The sequence below is a fragment of the Gavialis gangeticus genome, unplaced genomic scaffold (assembly GCF_001723915.1).
Source record: "Gavialis gangeticus isolate Ggan-Ray unplaced genomic scaffold, GavGan_comp1, whole genome shotgun sequence".
NCBI classification, from domain to species: domain Eukaryota; kingdom Metazoa; phylum Chordata; order Crocodylia; family Gavialidae; genus Gavialis; species Gavialis gangeticus.
This window is the reverse complement of record NW_017728995.1, coordinates 2,656,426-2,678,503: the sequence shown is the minus strand read 5'-3', so window position 1 is coordinate 2,678,503 and position 22,078 is coordinate 2,656,426. Positions and strand designations below refer to the sequence as shown.

General features: G+C 38.2%; 1 protein-coding gene across 16 annotated transcripts in view; it reads right to left on the bottom strand.

The window, feature by feature from the left end:
• Window positions 1–22,078, bottom strand: part of MBNL1 (muscleblind like splicing regulator 1) — a 227,492-nt gene that overhangs the window by 163,880 nt on the left and 41,534 nt on the right. For 12 of the 16 annotated variants that reach the window (XM_019503152.1, XM_019503157.1, XM_019503158.1 and 9 more), the window contains exon 2: window positions 7,295–8,251. The exons of 2 other annotated variants lie outside the window; for them this stretch is intronic. In XM_019503152.1, the coding sequence (XP_019358697.1) occupies window positions 7,295–7,468 (174 nt within the window). In that variant the 5' untranslated portion in view covers window positions 7,469–8,251. Of the gene's footprint in view, window positions 1–7,294; window positions 8,252–8,388; window positions 8,641–22,078 lie in introns of those variants that run through there. 2 more of the 16 variants (XM_019503151.1, XM_019503164.1) reach the window with 2 other exon arrangements.

The window sequence follows — 22,078 nt, the reverse complement described above, 5'->3', positions numbered from 1 at the left end:
ACTGGGCAGGATGACCCAGTAAATGGCAGTTCTTATTTTTGTAAACATGCAAATGAAATGAATTTCTGCAGTTAGGTGTATGTTCCTAATATGTGCAAAAGGTGCTACTTCCTCAGTATCAGCTAATTCTAAAATGCAGTTCTAATTTGTTCTTCACTCCTAATGAACAAACATTAACACTACTTGAAAGTTAAATGACAGATATGAGATCCTGGATTTAATGTAATGGCCTGTATTCAATAAATTAAGGGCGAATTTTGGTAATAAACCTTTGTGTTTTTACAAAAAAAAAGAGAAAAGATTTGGGGTTAAAGGAAAAGCTGTGCTTGAAGACTTGACATTGGGTACTGGTTATTGTATGCAAACTTGTGGTATAGAAAGAGGCACATTATTTTATGCCTTGTCATATTTTCTCCCTAGATGAGTAAGTACATTTCCTTCTTTACTGCTACATCTGCATCAGTTCAGGGCTTCTACTTTTTTATTTGTAGAGACTAAACAGTGTAAATGTTTTATTGCAATTTTTACTATATATTTTTAAATTTCTTTCTACAGATGTAGACAGAGCTTCAGCATTTAATCTAAAACAAGGCATGCCTTGTTGAACTATAACAGTTTAATATCTAGGTTAGCTGGCACGATTTCTAAATGCCAGTGATATTCCCACAGTGGACTGTTTATGTATGCTTTTATAAGTGAGTTATTTCTCCCTCAGACTAATGATTGTCCCATTTTCCCAATTTATTTCCTGCTTTTAGTTTTCCCCATTTCTTTTGTCCATGTAGGAGTTTAGGGCAGAGGCAAACATGTAGGGAAAAAGGCATAAATTCATTAGTTACATCCTATATGGCAACTCTAAGTTCTGTCTTATGAAGCTGGATGTTATGTTTGTATCTTCCAAGATTTTTCTTATGGTCATCGCTGTGTCACTAGCTCTATAATTGTTGCACTTTCACAATTTAAATCTTGTTACCTAAGAGGTGAAACCTAAATCTATTGATAGAATATTTCTGTTTGACATTAGCTATCTGAAGGAGTAAAGTATAAGGCTTAATAAAGTACATTAATAACTAATATGTTAAAATATCTAATGATTTGTAACCAGAGTCCTGCTCTTCCCTGTAATCCAATCAGAGGTAGACAGGGAGCTATCATTCTTACTTTATCAGGTGATGTAGAATTAGGCTCCACTGCATTTTCCAAAACTGTTATTTCTTTTCTTGTATGTCTCACACATATCAATAAGGGCCTAGTTTCAAGAGTGTGTGTTACTTTACCTCAATTTAAAATCAGACCCTCTAGGTTTTCTTTAAAATTGAGGTCAAGAATAGAAGTATGCATAATTAATAATTCCATCCCTGAGGTGATGGCAAAATAATATTCTCCCCATATTAATCCATAAGAATTAATAGATTTTACAAAGTCTAAATATAACCTCTAAGTTTTCTAGGCTCCTCAATAAAAAGTAAAATTTTGCTACAAATTTACAAAGAGTTTGAAAAGAGACTTTTCTCCACTGCAGTGGAATTTTAAGAGGACCCAAATATTGTGTAACTATGGATCTCCCATACAGGGTTATACAACCTGTATCGATATACGTATTGATCATAAATGTCGTAGAAAGGTCTCAAACATGCCACCTTTCCTGAAGAAGGTAAACAGAAAGAGAAATACATGTATATAGATGCATGAGTGATAAACCAGTTGGATCTGCTGAAGGCTAGTTTAAATCCAAACCCATTTCATATTAGTAGAATATTCAATTCTAGTACAAGGCGACAGCTCCTAGAAAAGCCATGCACTCAAAGAGACCAACAGTTTATCCTGCATGTCATAGCTTCTGTAATGACCATTAGCATTAGGATGATAATATTTTATCTGTCTTAACTAACATAATGCTTATTTAGATCACTGGAATCACTGGGAGTTTATATTAGCAAGAACTGGTGATTTTGGCTTATAGCAGGTTGTATCTGGGGAGCAAATTCTAATTTGCTTTACTATAGCTGTACTTACTTAATTATCACTGAATTTGAACCTGAGTGGTGGCCACAGCAAACTCAGTGTGAATCCAGATCTCTTTAAGCTCCCCTAGTGATTTTTGCCTCTACTTTTCTTTCTGATGAATGCATAATTTAATGAATACATCATTAGAAAACCTAGTAGTAGCAGCAGAAATGAATGGCAATCTTACACAAAATGCATACATTTAGACTGGATGCCACAGTGCATCTATGTCATCCTACAGAATATGTACTGCAAGGTATAGGCATTTTGTAGTCAACTACCCATTGCAAAGAACATTTTAAACCTGAATTTCAGGAAATACCAAATGAATCAATTATCTTTACAAAGTAAATCCTACTTCACTTATGAACACTGCTTGGCTATATTTGTTCCAAGCCCTATTTGCTATATTTTTTCCACTCAATCTCTTTAAATCTCCTCCCTCAAAATGTGCAATATATCCCTGGGACTTTTAAATCATTTGAATTGTTTACATTGTACAATAGATAGTTTGTAAATACTCCTCTCTTTCTCATACCATACAAGGTAAATGAAGGATGAAAGACACAGCAACTACATAATAACAATTTTAAAATTCTGCTTAAAATCTAACTTCTGCAACATAGTGAAATCCCCAAGTTGGATGCCCAGAGTTTGCTTCTACTGTGGACAGTTTAATAATAGCCTATGCAAAAATTCTCACTGACAGCAAGGTAACAAAGAAAGAAGACAGAGCTAATTTGAGCATTAAACTACAAAATCTGAACATTTAACCTAAACACTCAAGTTTGAAAACTGGGCTCCTGATACCCAAGGACCAAATTACCCCACACTTATTTTGAATTGCATATTACTTCAGAAATAGTCCTATTGACTTCAATAGGACTCATCACAGAGTCAAGTGGTACACGACAAGCAAGAATGAGACAATCCTGTTCCAATTAATATAAGCCTGACCTTTTCCTTCCATGATTCTCCTCCAGTGTTCTACTGGAATCTCCCATCTCTCTTCTCCCACTAATTAACATGACACAAATAAAGCAGACCACTGAACAACTGCACTAATTGGGGCTGATGGTGACAAAAATATCCAGTTGATCAGTAACTGTATGATGTAACTGTTACCTCAGTGTGCTCCTGTAGTAACAGAACCAGGGGAGGGGGAAGGAAATCACTGAAACTTTAATGCTGTTCAACCCAAGTTAAATTTACAACAATTTAGCTCACTATCAAGAAGAGCATTCAGAAGTTTAACAATTATATTGTAACAGCTGGTGCACTCTCATAGGAAGCAACTCCCACCCCAAATTTGGAAGTGATTAAAAGTTACTGCTGGCCATAGCCAGAGATTATATTTTTAAGTGCTTAGTTAGCAGTGCTTTTACAAGCTCTCACTAATGGCAAAAAAATCCTGATCAAAAAGAAGCACAGGAGCTCTTTATAGAACTGCATTGCAAGAGGCATGTGTGCCAATGTGCCGCCAACTGGAGTACGGTTGTTCAGCATTCCACTATAGCTACAGTTCAATAACGTAATTCTGCTATAAGTGAATTCTGACTGATAATGAACTTATGTTAACTGCATCAATTAGATGTTGGACCCACTGAAGACCAACAGTAAAGGCTGGTACTCCCAAAATGAGTCCCTGCAGATATGAAAGGTGATTAGACCTGTCAGTAGCCACAAACCTAATGGACTATTCCCAGGATGGGTTCCCTAATTATTTTTTTCACCACACATCTGGACATGTAACTATTATTTACCTTTTTCAGCAGATACACTTTTATTTTAGTGTAAACTCAAAAACAGTATCACAAAGATAATTGCCACTCACTACAATTAAATGACTTCCTCATATTTTTACTTCTAATGAAAACTGCATTTCTCAATTCCAGCCAGAAACTCTGCTACAGCCTATTAAACGTGAGACACCTGGGAGCATGGCCAGCATCTGAAACAGCACAGCTGAAGGGTACTGCCATTTCACAGGGTCTCCTTAGAAAGTATTTGCTTTGCCTGTCTAATGTTCTAAATATAGCAAAGCACACAGGCTATATCCATCTCATTCTCGAGTATTCATGCTAGACAAGAGCTGCACACACTTTGCAAAATCCAGCACTTCTTTTGCCAAACAAGTTAGCATGTTTCATGTTTTTTAAAGATCTACTGACAAATAAAGGATCTTTTAAGTTGTATGAATTAGAGATTTATTACCATCTTACTAGAGACCTTCGCGGTGACTACAAATTAGATTTCTCTGCAATATGTAACATGAGCTGTTTAGCTAGTTTATAATTATTATTATATGCCTTTATATGGTGATTAATAATTCTATAAGTGTTTAAAGATTAAGGGTTTTAGAGTCAGCTTTTGGGTGTACTATGCCATTATTTTGGATCTACATTGGTTATATTAAACAAAACCAAATAAAACCCCAGTGTCCCATTTTGGTTGGACAGGGCATTTGGTAAAGAAGACTATCTATTTTTAGCTTACCAAGGGATTTTCATTCATTTTTTCAGAGCAATACAATTTAGAAGTATGTCAACAATCTACTTATAAAATACCTGTAAAGCATATATTAGCCATATTACATGGTTAACAAAGGGGTATTAATTGCTACCAAGCTTTTTTTTTATTAAGTTAAGTGGATAAGCGCTCCTCAGCTTGCAAAGAGTTCTACCTGATACCTGTGGAGTCTTCCAGCAAAAAGCTTTGAGCACGTCATGGAGAGAGGTTTTAACTCAAAACACATCTTTTGGTGTTAAACAATGAAAACATGTAACTACTAAACAGTATGTCTGTCCGTGGTAAAAGAAGCTCTGGATTGAATTACAAACCACTCAAATTCCACTGACTTCAACATGGCCGTGAACACAGCTATCTTCAAATAGTAGTTTGAAACAATAAAACAGGTTCATAAAAATATGAGGATTTCATAACTATTTGTGAAGGAGATAATTATATACTTTTTAAGGACAGTGTAACTGAAGTGCAGAAGTTTGCCCAAGGTAATAAATACAATGAGGTAATGAAATAGAACAGCTTCCTGGCATCCAGTTTTGTAAACTACAACATGAACAAACCAACTTCCTGACCTGGAGCCCTATATGTTATCCCCTAACCCACATTTTCCATCTGTGCTGCCTTTTGCCATAAGCATTACATTTTGAAAGCATTTCAACCTATCATGGAGGTTGGAATGGGCAACACTGTTGATTTACAATGGACTTGGAAGAAGCTCCCTCTTATAAACAGATTTTCATGTGTTTGCTTCTTTAATGAACATTGGTGCCTTACTTTCAACATTTTTATATACTTTCTAAATATTTTTTTAAATAATATACATAAAATAAAAGATAAGTGGAGCACCACAGAAGTGGATATGAAGCTTTGCAAAATCAAATGAGGAGCAACAGTTATTTATAAAATAAACCTAATTGTACTGCTGTACGAGCTGGTTAGTATTTTACCAATAAATTAATTCTAGTTCTTAAACATGGAGTGCTGTACAGAGCTCCATGAGCCTAGCTTTAACATCTCATACGCAAACTATGATCTGGATATTACAAAACAGCAACATCTGGTGCCAATTCCTAAAGTGCTTACAGTCCCAAAGCAATTTAAAAGCAGCACATCAGCTGTAATGGGACCAAACCAGTAGCAGACCCTTGTACGGTAACTTCCATTCCAAGCAGCAGAGAACTTCACAACTTCCCACAAGTACAGGAAAGCATTGTAGAAGAGACAAAACTAGCAGGGACATATTCACCAGACCAAACCTGTCATACACAGAGAGTAGGATCCATAATTACAAAAATCTCCCAGACTGTGCCTAGAGTGAGTCAGGAATTTTTTTTTGGCAAAATGTTTTTCCTTTGAAAATGTTTACTTGTCAAAACCAAAATATTTTACAAGTAAGTGCTGGTTTTCAGGAATTTCTCCACTTAAAATATATTTTTTAAATATAAAAATTGATCACATATTTCTTCCTGACATTGTTGACATAGAAAATTCTCATTTGCAGTGTAAAAAATCACTTTTAATTTAGAAAATATAGCTGATTATAGTAATTTTAAAACAAAACGGTGCAAAAAGATTATTAGGCACTATGAAAAAATATTTTAAACCTGAATAATGTTTTTGGCTGGCTTGTATTTTTCAGCTTGTGAAATTTTCCAGGTTTCACTTTTGTCTGAATTTCAACAAGAAAAGAAATTAAAATCTTCAAAAGTACTGCAGGACTAGAAAACTATTTTCTGCCTAGATCTGCCTGCACAAACAGCTCACAGTAGCTAGCTGCAACTGAAAATTCCCTCCCTCAAACATGATATTTTCATGAACAGAACAGTCCATTACTTGGACTTTGTTCCATTTCGCAGCAGATAGTCCCAAAAGTAGCAATATTATATTGTGGGGAAAAAAAAAACAACTTTATTTTTCTATCCCAACCTCTGATTTTTATGACTCTCTAGCTGTATTAAAATGCAGTCTGTGGACTGGACTTTAAATTTGGGAATTATTTAATTCATAAAGCTTAAAACAAAAGGAACTGGAACTCTGCCTAACAACTGATCACTGAAACTAGAAATATTTTTAAAATTCCAGCCTCATCCTTTTCACAGCTTCACTAATATATACTTCCTGGAAAAGATCTGCCTTAGCTACCCTTGCATGGCTAGAGAGAGGCACCTAGATTCAGTTAAGTTGTCCAAGTAATGTATCACTCCTTTCATTAATTATTTATAGTTATAAAATGAAAATAAAATCGGAAGACTGCAGATAAAACTTGAAACATGCCTTTCAGAAATGGTCATTCTGATTAATGAAGGAAAACATTAATTTAAAATGTACTGCCTATCGTCCAGAGACATCAACAGTCTATGTACATTTCAAGATAAAAATAAATCATCATATAAAATATATAGTTTCCTTTTCAGTCTCTCTCTATATATGAAATCTTTACTCTGAGTTTACTATTTCTAAATGAAATATATACTTTGTTTTGCTCCAACTATAGACAAATGATAATTTAGGGTTAAGGAACTAGTATCTGTACCCATGCCAGCACCAGAAAGCCCACATTCTGTGGTTATTAGTTCTCCACTATTCTCCTTCCCCTTCCCCCGAGAAAAAAAACACAACAAAATATCAGAACAGAAAGACCCATAAATCTCAGTGCCGGCACACACAACAATCCGTATGTCTCAGACCCTATGGTTTCTCCGATTAGAACTGCTTCATTCATTAACTGTTTATCCTTGAAAATAATATAATATTTACTCACTTTCAATGAATCAAAGCAGGCGATTACTCGTCCATTTTCAACTTGGCAGCTTTTCGATGGATGTGCAAATTTACATTCCGTGTCTGGTCGTGAGCAAGTCCCTCTTTGGAACTCTCTACACACTTCCAGTGTTAGCCATTTTGTGTCCCGAATCGGTGTGACACTAACAGCCATTTTTAGATTTTACAGGTAGTTAAAATTTTTCAATGTAACAAATAAACAAACAGCCAAACTGATAGACTGGTAATGATGAAAATGTCACCTCCAAAATATTTCTTTTTTTTCCCCGCTCCCTACTTCAAAAGTACATGTAAAATGGTGTTGTCACAATATCAAGGAAAAGATTTGCCACTAGAAATTCACAGCATGAAACTGTTAATTGAAAGAGGTTTTGTACTTAAAGAAATGCTAAGATCAAAAGGAAGATGAACGTTAAAAAGTGTGGCCTGGAACTAGCCTTGTGCTCTCAGTAACCCATTCTGAGTGCCAATTTGGAGCCCAAAATGCAAGCATGAAAACGTGGCAGACCCTTTGACACAGAATTTCCAAGCTGCTTTCAGTAAAGTTGTCTGAAAGGTAATCTCCACACACAGCTGAATTTGCAATTGGGTTTTGTGGTGCAATCGGTATTGATTAGTTTGGCATAGACAGATGCAGCAGTTTAGAGCAACAATCGAGAAATTATATTTTTTCCTCTCCTTGATTTTCTGGCAGAAGATATCTTACTTTTTCAGCAAACTTTTTATTTCTACACTAAAGCAGCCTAAGGCAATGCGCCTGATACTCAGAGCTTTTCTCTTGATTATAAGTAGAAATGGGGGTGTCTGGGCTATAGGTGGAGGGTGGATGTGCTGTCGTCGCAGTCTAGCTGGCAGCAAGCAAGGCAAAAAGCAGAGACTGCTCTAGAAGCGGTTCCAAGCAGCAGAGACGTCAGGAAAGGCACTTCTTAGTACCAACCTGTAGAAAAAACAGATACGTTAACATTTACCAAGCAGCATTTCACTGATGTCCCACAGCATTATACCCTGGCCGTGTGATCCTAAACTACTATGCAGAATTATAGTCTGTCTGTTTCCGTCACACAAAATACTTACAGTGTAGCATATTGCAGCCAGCCATCGTAGATTTATTAAAAAAGGGGCCGTTTTCCCTTCTGAAGCAATGCATGACAGGGAGATAACCAATCACAGATAGTGTTGCAGCAATATTCTGGGCAGAAAGCCAATAGTGTGGGCTGTCTTATGAAAGGTCGCGCCTGTCAGACGTTCGTTACTATGCTATAAGCACAGAAAATGTCCATCAGATGTGACTTATTCCACTGCAAGAGGACGAGCATGTGGGTTTTGAATTTACCCAACATGCAGTTAGTGGATTAAACCATGTTAGTTTTAAAACAGCTTCCAACACAAGCACAAGTGCCTGCAGAATCCCGACAGAAAAAGCAAGCTTCCAAACTGCAGATTATTTTCAAGCTGTTCTCTCTCCTGCTTGCCTTGAGCACAGCCAGCATACAACCTACCATATCTGATCCAAGAATATAAAAGGAAAAGGGGTGTTCACAAATGGTACGTTCTCCTGACCTATCCAATTCACTTCCTTCTAAGCCTTGAGTCGTGCCTCTACAGAAATCAACACTTGTTTAATACTGTAAAACTATCCCAGGCAGCCAGCAGACACTTTGTCAATATAGCACAGGCAGACTAGATATGAACAAAAGCACCCTTTATTTTAACCTTTCTCAAGCACAAGCCTAGTTCTTAAGGGGATTATAAGAAATGCAGCCTTGTCAGGATGTCTGGCAAAATGTAAGTTATCCTCAGGAGAGAAAGTGATTCTATCACAGTAATATTAAATATTAAGCAGGCAATTTGATTTAAGCAACATGATGCACTTCAAAATGACACTCTACTGAATTAGATGCCTGCTGGTCTAAGCTTCATATGTATGAATCAATCTCTGTACCCCTGAAAATCTTGTACTGAAATTGTACCTGGGTGGAAACAGCAAGTTTTCCTTTTAACGCTGATGACATGGTTTACCAGAAGATTTGGCAGTACCATCATCATCACATTCATAATGTTAAAACAACTGCAGCATGTCTTGCTCATTGGCAAAAATGGCTATTTTAAATTAAAAGGGTAAAAACTACATTGAAACTCCTACCTTGGCTATTCCCTGATATTAAACAGTTTCAAGCACAATTTTCATAATTTAAACACAGTATTTATTTCCTTTGCTTTTATAACAGTCTAAGATAGAATCTTGTACTGAAGATTATAAAATGCTTATTTTTTCAAGTTACTTCTCAAATCCATTGGAACATGACCTGTGTTACAAGCTTCTTAGTAGTAACAAACTTCCAAAATGACCACATATCAGTTTGTTTTAGGAACTGACTTAACAAAACTACAAATCCGCCATTAAAAGGACATAGTAAAACAATGTACTGAACAGGTACAACTGTCAGCTTTCAAATGATAATAGGGAAACACAGCAGTTTCTTAATTTGTTTTGTTTCTTCATTAAAATGCTACATGTAGAACTACTGGGAATGATAAGCCATGATAAGCAAGTTTTGTGTTAGAAATCTAAACTTTTAGAGTTCAGACTCGCAGTAAATCCAAGGTGGCAACTTAAATATTTGATCTATGTATGTATTTTTTAAGTAATCAAGTACTTGTAACTGAAAAGGAACACCTGAAAATAATTCAGTAAATAAATTTAACCCTTCCCTGGTAGGTCAAAAAGTAGAGGAAATTAATCTGATCTAAACTGACCTAATCATGACACATGGATTCTGAAAACACCTAAAAAGAATCCTCAAGAGATGGAAGTGAGTCCCTATCACTGAATTTCTAGCACTGAGGACTAATCCTACCATTTCCTGGATTTTGTCTAGTATCTTTTAGGTAACCGAACTACAAGTTCTTTCTATCCTTCTAGTAATACAATGCACAAGTTGTAGCATGTTCATTTTTGCCTTCCCCTATCAGCATCCCTAACAAAATGGCCAGTAAAGCAACTCTGAAAGCAACACTTGTTAGTTTAGCATGGCTGCAAAGCAATAATGGAGTGACATACATTAAGAACCTTTTTCAGGTTTAGAAAAGCAGTAAAATAGGTGTGGAAGAGAGTAGGAAATATAATCCTTAAAGTCTATCAATCTATCCATCAATTTCTATTTTATCTTTACTCGTAAACATGGCTCCTATGTTGTGTAAGTGATCACAATCAGGCAAACAATTTTGGGCACAATTGTTTGCCAGCAGTTTTCATTTAAACGTTTATGCACTTAATGTTAGGGCAAGGTCAGAACACTGGATGTGCAAATGACCAAAAAATCAGATGCCAATAAGTGTGAAAGTAATGTGCCAGCAGACATTTTTGTTAGTAAATGGAAGGTATGAAAAAGGCCAGACTGCGAATCATACAAAAACAGGGCTGGAAGGGACCTCAGGAGATCATCTAATCCAACCCCCTCCTCAAAGCAGGACCATCCCTAACTAGATCATTCCACCTGGGGCTCTGTCCAGCTGGGCCTTAAATACCTCCACAGACGGAGATTCCACTACCTCTTTAGTTAACTCTTTTCAGTGGTTCACCACCCTCCTTGTGAGAAAGTTTTTCCTAATATCTAAGCTCAACTTCCCTTGTTCCTACTTGAGACCATTGCTCCTTGTTCTGTCACCACTGAAAACAGTTTAGCTCCATCCCCTTTCCACCCCCCCTTCAAGTAAGTAAAGGTTATCAACCCCCCTCCTCCAGTCTTCTCTTCTGCAAACTAAATAACTGCAGTTCCCTCAACCTCTCCTCCAAAGTTATGTGCCCCAGCCCCCAAACCATTTTCACTGCCATCCACTGGACTCTCTCCAACTTGTCCACATCCTTTCTGTAGTGGATGGCCCAAAACTGGACACAGTACTCCAGATGTGGCCTCTCTAGTGCAGAACAGAGGGGAATAATTACTTCCCTCAATCTGCTGGCAACACTCCTACTAGTGCAGCCCAGTATGCTGTTAGCCTTCTTGGCAACAAGAGTACACTGCTGACTCACATCCAGCTTACTGTCCATTGTAAGTCTGCAGAGCTGTTGTTTATCCAGTTGGTCCCAAGTCTGTAGCAGCGCATGGGATTCTTCCATCCTAAGTGTATGGCTTTGCTCTTCTCTTTATCGAACCTCATGAGATTGCTTTTTGGCCCAATCCTCCAGTTTGTCTAGGTCACTCTGAATCCTAGCCTTACCCTCCAGTGTATCTACTACTTCCCCCAGCTTTGAGGGTGCACTCCATCCCACCTTACAGTTTAATGAAGCTATTGAACAAAACTGGCCCCAGAACAAAACCATCCCATGTGAAGACCCATCCCTTAACATACAATAAGGACATTCCCATCAGTTTACAAAACTTTATGCTAGATTAATTTGGCTCTAATCAAATCAATTAGGTATTTCATTATCCAGTTGAAAACCTGTTAGCAACAACAGATTTACTAACATATCCTCATCATGTTATGTCCATCTTGTACAAAAAAGCATAGTATTTCATGGATGGTATTTCATCACATTTTGTTTCCAACACTACACGTAGGAAATAAAAATAAAACTGCTTGAGATGATATGATGTAGACTCAGGTGACAAATGTCCCATAAATTAAGAGAAAGTTGTGATGCAGTCCTAATTGTGAATTCTTCTGCTTTTTCCATTTGGCACTCTCTCCATTGTATGTACTGCTAGGCCCAAATACTAAGAAGGTGTCAGAGCAGCAATTATAACACATATATTCCAGAGTGTACTGGAATAAATAGCCCCTACTCAAATCCAGGTGTATAAATTTCCACTGTCACACAGAAAGGTAAATGTGCCAACAAAATACGTGTTTGTGAATCAAGAATGGCAATTCCTTATAGAAACTGTGAGTGTATATTTGAATTGAAAATTAACTGCATAGATCAGGTAAATAATGAAGGAAAGATAATCATGCTGGACTTCCAGAGAATACGTTTAACTCCTAAACTCCCTAATGGAATCAGAATTTCAGGGTAGAGGTGAAATCTTTTATTAGACCCACTAGATATTTGCAAAAAAAGTCTTTATTTGCAAGCTTTCAGGCACACTCACCCTTCCTCAGGCACAGGAGAATGCAACAATTGTAAAATTTCTCCTAGGTGGAAATGAAAATTCATATTTCACAGGAGAGCTGAAGGTGTTGTAAGATCTCCTGGTTGGAGTAGTTCATTTTGTGCCAAGTAGGCTCAGCTAAAAGTCAGAACAGTCTATTTACCTTGATGTTGGCTGGTGTCAAGCAGGATGCTGAATTATATTTGCTTCTGGTTATGATATTTCATAATTTAGAGGAGTGTAGGGTGACAAAATGTTCTCCTGGGCAAGGAATTTCTTCCTACTTATCTTTCTGGCTGATCCTGAATAAATCACTTAAGTAAACCTCTCACTACGGTCAATGACAAATTCCTATTGAATTCAACGGGATAGAATTTTACCCTCTGCTCTTCAGCTTGCCATCTGTCAAATCCCAGTAGAGCACTTTCCCAATTTACAGGGGAGTTGTGAGGCTGAAACTATGAATGTTTATAAATCTTTTGAAAGAAAGTATTATATAAAACATAAACTTCTTACTAGTATAAATATATATTTTGCTTCAGAAATTACTTGTCTGTTAGCAAACTGTTTGGCAGAATTTATTTCTGAAAATTTAAAAAGTGAACTCCAGCGAAAAACAAGGACTGAATTAAGAGCAAATGTATGCACTGAATATTTTCAATAATATAGCTAGCGGAATAAACAACACAGGAATACATTTACCAAACTTTCTAAGCTTTTTCCCCCCAACTTGAAATTCTCTTGATACTTTCTGGCTCAATAAGGGTGTCACAGATAGCATTAATTTGTGACACATCAAACATCACCAAAGAACTAACTGTATGGCATGGGCTGGAATGAGATGTCAGATATCTGCAGTGTCTGTCTGTGCTCTCTCCAGTTATCCAAGATATACAGCAATAACTTCAAGAGGAGAAGAGTAAGGGAGGGGGCTTTAGCTGTTGTTTAAAAAGCTTAGGTAAAAATTACATTTTTGCTGAGGTTCCCAAGAACCCCATTATTAGGGCATTATTACACCAAACTTCTGCTTACCCAGTATGCAGTTCATTGCATTTGAAACTACCTATTACTGCCTGTGACTGTCACAACTTCAACGTTGCCAAAAAATAATGTTTTTACCCACCAATTACTGGAAATTCATGTAGCAAAGAAAAAAGTATGAGAGAGTTGGATAAAGAAAATGCAGATGCAAACTAAGGCAATGAATGCACTAAAAGGAAATCAATACTGCACTTTTCAGGAGAGGCCTAAATGCACATGCAGAGAGAAAATAACATAACACTGGAAAATCATTCCCCAAAGTGAAAATGATTGGATTTAATTGTCTATTGAACTGAATCAATTAACATGGTTATGAATAGCTTCACAAAGCAAACCAAATATTCAAGTGTTACGTGAAAACACCTGAGAAAGTGAAAGTAAGACAAGGGGACTAAGCGATTATGATTTCCAGGTTGTCATTGAATATGCTCAAATTCTATCACTTCCTATTATTGTTACAAAGAAATGTCATGCTACTGGATTAATGATATGCTATTTTCCTTTTCTCATTACAATCTTTGTCAAAAGAATAAGGTATCTGGAATACAAATGCCTTATTTGTACTGAAAATTACTGCACAGGGAGCCATTGTTTTGACTCTTCCTGTAATTGGATTAGCTGGACATTCCTGTTTTTTCCATTTGAAGTCACACACGCCTCAGAGATGTACAGACCAGACAATCAAAATGTATACCAGTAGAAAGGCTAGAATAACAAGTCAAATTATTTTGTGCCTAAAGGAAGTATTAGAAGAAAAACTTAATTGCATATCATGGAAGTTGTCAGCAAGAACAGGTAATTATGTGACATGAATCTAACTTCAGGACAATGACTCTAATAAAATGGGCAATGGAGTGCAATTAGTATTCTATTCATATTGTTAACACTGCAATAACCTGCAGTTGTCAAATCAAAACTTATTTAAAGAATATCAAGATACTGATCAGATTACTGTGTTTTCAAACTTACTCTGCCAAATGTCAAGTTTACCCATCTCAGCATCAAGTGATCCTATTATTGTTTCTTAGATCAAGTGAGAACTATAAATATAGTGAGGTCACAAGATTAAGTGAAAACAATGACTATGGCTAATTATCTAGCCGGCCACTGATTTAAAGCTGATAGGACTCAGTGTGCTCTTTCCCTAAACCTGCAATATTATTATACCCTGTGTTCTTATTAAGTCTGAAAATTTGCAATTAGAAAAACTTGGAGAATGATCAAAAGAATTTCTCATACCTGCCAGGCCAATGCTAAAGAAAAACTGTAGAAGTAAAATCCAAGGAAAACTCAAACAATAGACACCTACCTATCTGGTAGTTACTGATTACAGATATAGATTTGTAAAAATTCTATTCCGCAATATACCTACAACTTAATAGGTTACACAAAAACTTAAAAGGCACTCTTTCTTATTTTGGCAACAGTTACTTTTATGGATAAAGTATGAGTTGAAGCATATCACGCACAGCTCCCACCATTCCAGACAGAAAGGACTACCAAAGACAGCAGTCAAGACTTCCAGAAGAACCCCTTACTAGATCTATCCACAAAAGAAGTTAATTTGTGTGCCACTTTATTTTGACTGTATAAATATTATTCCTAGAAACAATAGTAATTTTAAAAATACTGACTGGCATACAGGTACTGGGTTTTTTGGCCACTGATTTCAGTAGGCTCCAGAGACTACAAATATTTCAGTATTTTTACAACTTCCGAATCCCTGGAAAACAAACAATTTTAACATACGTAAGGAGATGTGCCTCTAGTTTAATAAATGTGCACCAAATACAATTACAAACAAGATATTTTTAAAACTTTACACTCCCAAAGTTTGTTTGAATTCAGCAATAAATATGTACTGTGCACCCAGAAATACACAGATGTTTTCTTGGAATCATTCCCTAAGATTAAAGTTACCAACAAAAATGTAAACTCATTCTTACCTATAGCATAATGGCTATTCTAGCACTGTTACACAATTCCTGCAAACCAAATTCATTCTTAATGCTATTTCAACTTGGAAAATAACATTGCAGGATTCCCAAACATATTTTTCCTTCGAAGTGTTGCTACAATAGTGTTATTTTTTTAATTAAACACTAAACCAATACGTAGAGAACTTCAAAATAAAAGAACAAATAAAGAGGTAACAAAAAGCAAACAGTTTTTCTTCATTCATGTCATAGGTGCTTCTGAAAGTTGGGATTTGGGAGACGACTACACACATTCTCATACAGCATATCAAATAATTAAAGGAAGTATGATATAATTAGACAGACACATTTTATAAACTAAAATACGTAAGAAAATATCACAGAGCATCCTATAATGTTTAAGTTCATACAATACCTTTTTAGAAGGGAGACATTTTTATAAACTGAAATAGAAATCCCAAATGATTCCTAAGCCAGAAAGATGTGTCTGCACTAGCTGGTATTCTGCCCCCTCAACTTGTAAAATACTTGGCACATAAAGGCATGCTAAAATGCACTAAATCTATTTTCCTACTGATTTTACAGAAATATTACAAAACCACAAAAATTCACGTAAAAGGTCAAAAGTGCAGACATTGGTAGCAAACACATATCCCTATCCCTATTTCTCAGAAGAGAAAGCACACTCCCATGCATGTTAAAATTCTACATTAAATTTATATTCCACCTGTAAAAATGTCCTCATTAAGTTGCAGCTGAATATGTTGCTCTTCACTTCCCATTCTAAAAGGGCTCCTGTGTGTTGTCATGTGCCAAGTATGACTACACTCTGCCCCACAAAGCAGCTTTCCAGGAGCAGCTAAAATTCTTCTGGTGTGTTTGTACTAGATTCCCAGTGGATTACACTCTATAAATGATAAATAATATTTTTTTTTATTACTAATAGTATTTACTTACACCAGGAAGCTTCTCCACTTGGCTCTGCTAAAGTGCCTCAATCCTACAATACCACATTCTTCCAGTGCCAATCAGCATGTGGGGGAGCTGGGCGGAGCAGCCAATGGTGACTCCACTCTGCTGACTTCGCATGCAGCTTCCCCCCACCGATACCACTGCCAATGACGGCGGAAGCTTCTTCAGGTCCAGGGCATGTGGGATCAGAGTGGGGGTGGGGCCATGCATGGGCTTATTTGCCCTTGACCCGCACCCTGCTCGGGTCGGCTTTGAATATAGTACAGTATACTCTACTATCAACAGTCATAAGCAGATGTTGCAAAAGTAGGAATTTAATTAAGCAATAAGGAGCAAAGACTGAAGATAAGTATACGGTCCTATTAAAATATACCAAAACTAAGAGGAACAGACAAACTACTAGGTTGCTTCATCTGGGAGTGGCTGAGTATATACTGCATTTAAATGAACGGTTCATTCAAAGCAGCTTCAATGCATTGTGTATTTGCAAATATTAATAGGCCCCTGACAAATGTGGGAAAAAAAAAGCCCCAGCACATTACCAGAAAAGGAACCACATCAGTTTGACCCAGCTTGCCCAACATCAGGTATAGATCTCGCGCTTCAGCAGGACTTTTGATTCAATCAGCTATTAGATAAAAGCACCAAAAAGCCCCACTGAAGTGCACAATCTCTACAGATGCTGGGTGAGCCAGGTGAAACTGATGCGGTTCCTCTTCTGGGTATGTGCTGTGCAGGGGCATGCCGAGCTGGAAGTAAAGTGCCATATTTTATTTTTCCCCACATCTGTCAGCAGCCAAAATGTTCAAAGTAAAACAAAGTCATAGTATATGTATGCCCAAGATGCACTGACCCCAGTATTCTGGGTCTGACAATTACCAGCAACAGATGCTTTGCAGAAAAATGCAAGAAGCTCTCAGTTGGCAGATGTGGCATAATTGGCCCTGTTTCATGATATCCTACTAATCCCCAGTATTTTTCAGCACTGAACCAGCTCAACAGCCCAATGACATTTAAAATAAACACTGAAACTAATAGCCTGACTGTACTATTTATTTATATTATTTTTACTTTCATTTGAGGCAATTTAATTTATTTTTTTAATTGGAAACATGTCACTGGCCAGAACATTTTACACTGGAAAGACCAAGCCAAAGCAAGTCATTTTCACTTTAATGAACACAGATACAACTGTATGATTCCAATTAACATTAGCAGGAGGCACAAGGTGAAGACAGTGCTGAAAATCTACCCTACCAGCTGTTGTAAGGAAAAATACAACTGCATTTTAGTTCAGAGCTTCTAGTCTCTGTAAGTGCCACAGTGTCCAAGACGGAATATTTTGTATTTATAATAAATGTTTACATTGCCACATACTGTATTTGATTTTAGTCATTTTATTGAAAATATCCCTCTAGCAGAGGCATAACAGCCAGAGTTGGTGCACAATGCAAACCTTGCAAGACAGCGGGGTGAGCAGCAGTGTTACCCATTCCAGAAACTCATGAATAGTTCCCAGTTGAGCTGCCACTGCCTCTGCCCCATGCTCTTCCCATCTGGCTGTTACTCTCAAAGCAGAAGCAGCAACAACAGCATCAACTGCCAGGGCTGTTCTGGAGTTCCAGGCTGCTTGGGGCACAGACTCTGCAGGGAAAGGCGGGCAAATTTGGTGGCCCTCCTAACTTGGCACCCAAGACAGGTGCCCCTCTTGCCCAAACCAAGTTATGCTAGAGCTGTCTAGTGCTTTTAAAAGTCTTATTTGAGGGTTAATGGAAAATACTGTGAAAAGGAAATTAATTATTTATGTAAGAATTTGAAGCCTAGAATATAATTTTCCCTAGGTTTCTAAGCTCTGACCTATCAAATGAGAGATAGGTATCACAAATTAGTTTAATGAGTGATTCCTTGAGAAGCATTGCTATAAGCATTTAACGTCTGCTTACCTGAGCAGTCCCACTGACTTCACATGCAAGTGAATGGAAGATCAGACCTAGATTTTAGAATGTCCAAAAAAAACTACTTATGGAGCCAACAGTGCCAAAGAAGGAAAAAAAGGAACTGGGCAGGTTCTTTTTTGGAAAAAGGTTGAATGTATTGGACATGAGTTTTTAAGTTCTGTTTGAGAAATAAGATGTTTTACTGATGAATAATCTCTAACTCATGTTGATCTAAACAATCAGATCTGTGACCAAATTAACACAGAGACCCTTGTGAGTTGTTAAAAGAATATTAACCTCAAATAAGAATTTTTTTCTTGCTATTAAAGACACAATGGGCACATCTACACAAGATGTTTACTGCAGAGCTGCCTAATTAACTCCATAGTAAAGTCTGTGCATCCACACATATGGCCCAATTGGGTCACAGTAAACTAATAAATGCTGCCATAGGTTAGTACTTGGAAATGCAGGTACTATCCTGCGGTGGCATTATTTACTGAGCAGCAAAACACATGTAGATGCTAAGAGCACCGTCTGGGGCACAAGGGTGCTTTAGTTCAGCAGTTGCCTGCCAGCTATTTCCGCACTGGAGCACCCTCAAGCCCCAGCCAGCCTGTCCCCAGTACATTGAGCCAGGTCGGAACAGTCCCAGACTGGCAGCTTGACCCCCTGGGCCCCCTGTCAGCCAGGACTGCACCAACCTGGCTCAACATGCTGTAGTCCTGGGCACACTTGTAAACATGGCACCGGAAAGCAATGAACTCTAGTGTGACATGTACCAGAATTTATTGCTTCACATTAATTGTACTTTTAGGTGTACTCAGTATAGAGTTAATACATCCAAAGTAACTTCAAAGGATAAAGAGCTATGAGATACTCAGGCCACCTTTTCCCTACAGCTGCAGCAGCAAATTTCTGTTTCTGACTTGGACACAGTTACAGAATATCTGCATTGTTGCCAGTTGTCTTATTTTATTACCACAGTCAGGATCTTGAGGCTGTGACATATCCCACCAATTCTGCTCACAGAGTTCCTTTGGCTTTGAATGATACAGAGATTCATGCATGTGTATGTGCTTTTAACCAAACCAAACAGACCCATCATCTTAGTCATAAAAGATATTAACAATTAAAGACTTACATTGAAAAAGAAAAAAAAGTTTGAGGTAATAGAAGAAAAAGGCTACAGAAAAAGGGATCTTATTCCCTTCCCCGCCCCTGTCCCCTTCCATGGTGCTGCTTTGCTTCTGGCTATCAGCTTCAGAGGCAGAGAATGAATTTTAACGAATTCTCTTTCTCCATAACAGTTCCCCAACTTGTGACTACAACGCTCGCGCAACAAAAATTAGGGACGTACAGGTGTTCTATATCAGGTCAAATATTTATTGGAATAGAGAAGCCTGCAGCACAAACATTTTTATCATTCATGGTATATCGAAAAGTGGTGAGTAAGGTAACTATTGGGAGCCTAGAAAGCATTTGTAATTTTATGTTTGTCTTACACAAGGAAGGGAGGTTTGTGCATACCCAGGCACACAAGCCCTAGTCCAAACCTGGCCTTTGATTCCATAATTCTCATCCTGACATCAGCAATTGGAAACGAGAAGCTGGAAGCAAAAAATAATATAGAACTAAATAGCAGCAGATTATTATTGTATCAAAATCCCAAATTATCTCATCTGAAATGAACAATATGAATAATAATGGATTTTTCATTTTGCCTATAGACCTTCCTCATTCCCCAGCTGCTCATGAGGCAAGACTGGAGTTCACCTCAAATAAAAATGCCATTTTATAGCCTGCTGGTTCTATTCTGCTTGTTTTTAAAAAAAAAAACATGCAAAAAAGTTTTCAAATGCCTGCTAAGATATCACCCTGTTCCTGTAACATAAGTTTACGCAGTGCATATTACCATGACTCTACGGTTGCTTAATAAATGGCTGTGTGGGGAAGACACTAAAAGCATGTCAAACACTGTGGGGCAGTGTGCTCCAACCAGCATGAGCCTGGGCCATCCACCTGCTGCTAGATACACGTCTCAACCCATAACTACAGTGAAGATGCTTCATATCAAGACACATCAAGGACTGAAATCTCAAGAGTAACCAGAGAGACCTACCTTGGAACACCTTCACTGGTCTATTTCCAGGTTTGGAGAGTATAAGCAGGAGCAGATGTTTGAGGCATGACTAATGAACAAATATCAGAGGCATGATGCTACCACAGTGTACGCATGCCCTAGGGAGGAACAGGGAATATTAAGCTTCTCACTTCTTGGCCAGTGCTTGAAACAGCTCAAGTTTTACTGGCTATCTTAACCACAAGAAGTTGAGGGACTCAACAGCAGCCCCCGGATTACTGCCCCACCTGGCTCCATACCCCGCCAGCTCCTGCAGCCCCCCCCAAGTGGCTGCCCCACCCAGCCCCACCCCCTCGCCTGCTCCCCCAGGCCTCCCCCAATGGCTGCTCTGCCCAGTCCCATCCCCTGCTTGCACCACCAGCCCCCCAATGGCTGCCCCTCCCCAACACCCCAGCCTCCACACTTTGAAAAAAAAAAAGCCTCCACTCATCGGCAGTAGCAGGGGCTCTAGGGCCTCCTGCTATCAGAGTGTCTCTGTGGAGGACCCATCTTCTAGTTGCCTCCAGCACCGTGCCCTGCCCAGCTTTTTTCTGCTGCAGTTTTTTTTGACCCCTGGATATCCATGGGTCTAATTTTGCCCAGTTTTGCCCAAATTTGCAGTGCAGGAAACAGTTTCTCATTCCCATATGTGCTTCTTGCAGCATCTTAAAGGGCTTTAAGATGCTGCAAGACACATGGGCACGCTCATCTGGATGCCCCCATGGGGTCTAAAGAGCAATGCCAAGAGACAAGCCAGGATCAGAAGCAAAAAGAAGCCAGATAAGCCCTTAAGCACCAGGAATAGCAGAGGGAGAGAAGCCAGCTGAAATGTCAGGTGTCACAGGAACAAGAGGAACATGGAGACCAACTGAGCACCAGAAGCAAGGCATGTGTATGTTGACTGGCCTGATTCCCACAGCCAAAAGAGGGTAATTCCACAGTTTTCCCAGGCACAGCTGTGGAGACTAGCTCACCAGCCATTACGTCATTGGCCCAACCTGGTGTAGACTATAGCCCAAACCGACTATGAGCTCACCCTGAGACCCTAACAGATCTAAGTCAAGAAAATGCAGTATCAGATCCATGCCTTTATGGAGTTATGAAGGAAAGGAATTACTTTCCCAGCCTTAAAAATCATCAGTTAGGTCATGCAAGGCATATTGACAAGGCATTTTGGAGAAATCTGTTCCATCACTGGTACACTATAACTGTCCCTGGATAAAGAAATTTATTTTTGATTACCTTTTCTCATGAGCTCTACAGTTTTATAAACACATCTAAATAGAAGAAGGTATCTTATTAGCATTACAGAACATTATGAAGCAAAATCTCAAACATTTGTGATAGTGGATAATAGTAGAGCATAAACCTGAGGGCCTTGTTACTAGGCGTGTGCGAAGCAGCTAGTATTCACTTTGGATTTCGCTGATTCAGGGGACAGTGATTCGATTTGGTGATTCGAATCACTGTCCCAAATCAGTTCGGCTGAATCTGATTCAGAGATTTGGCTGCTGCCAAATCCCCGAATGTCCAAATCACGCAGGCCAATCCCCCACCCACTCTCCTAGCCCAGCAATGGCTGCCCAGCCTGCCCCAGCTCCCAGGTCTTTAAAAAAAAAAAAAAATGGAATATCCATATCTACATCACTCATTTTACAC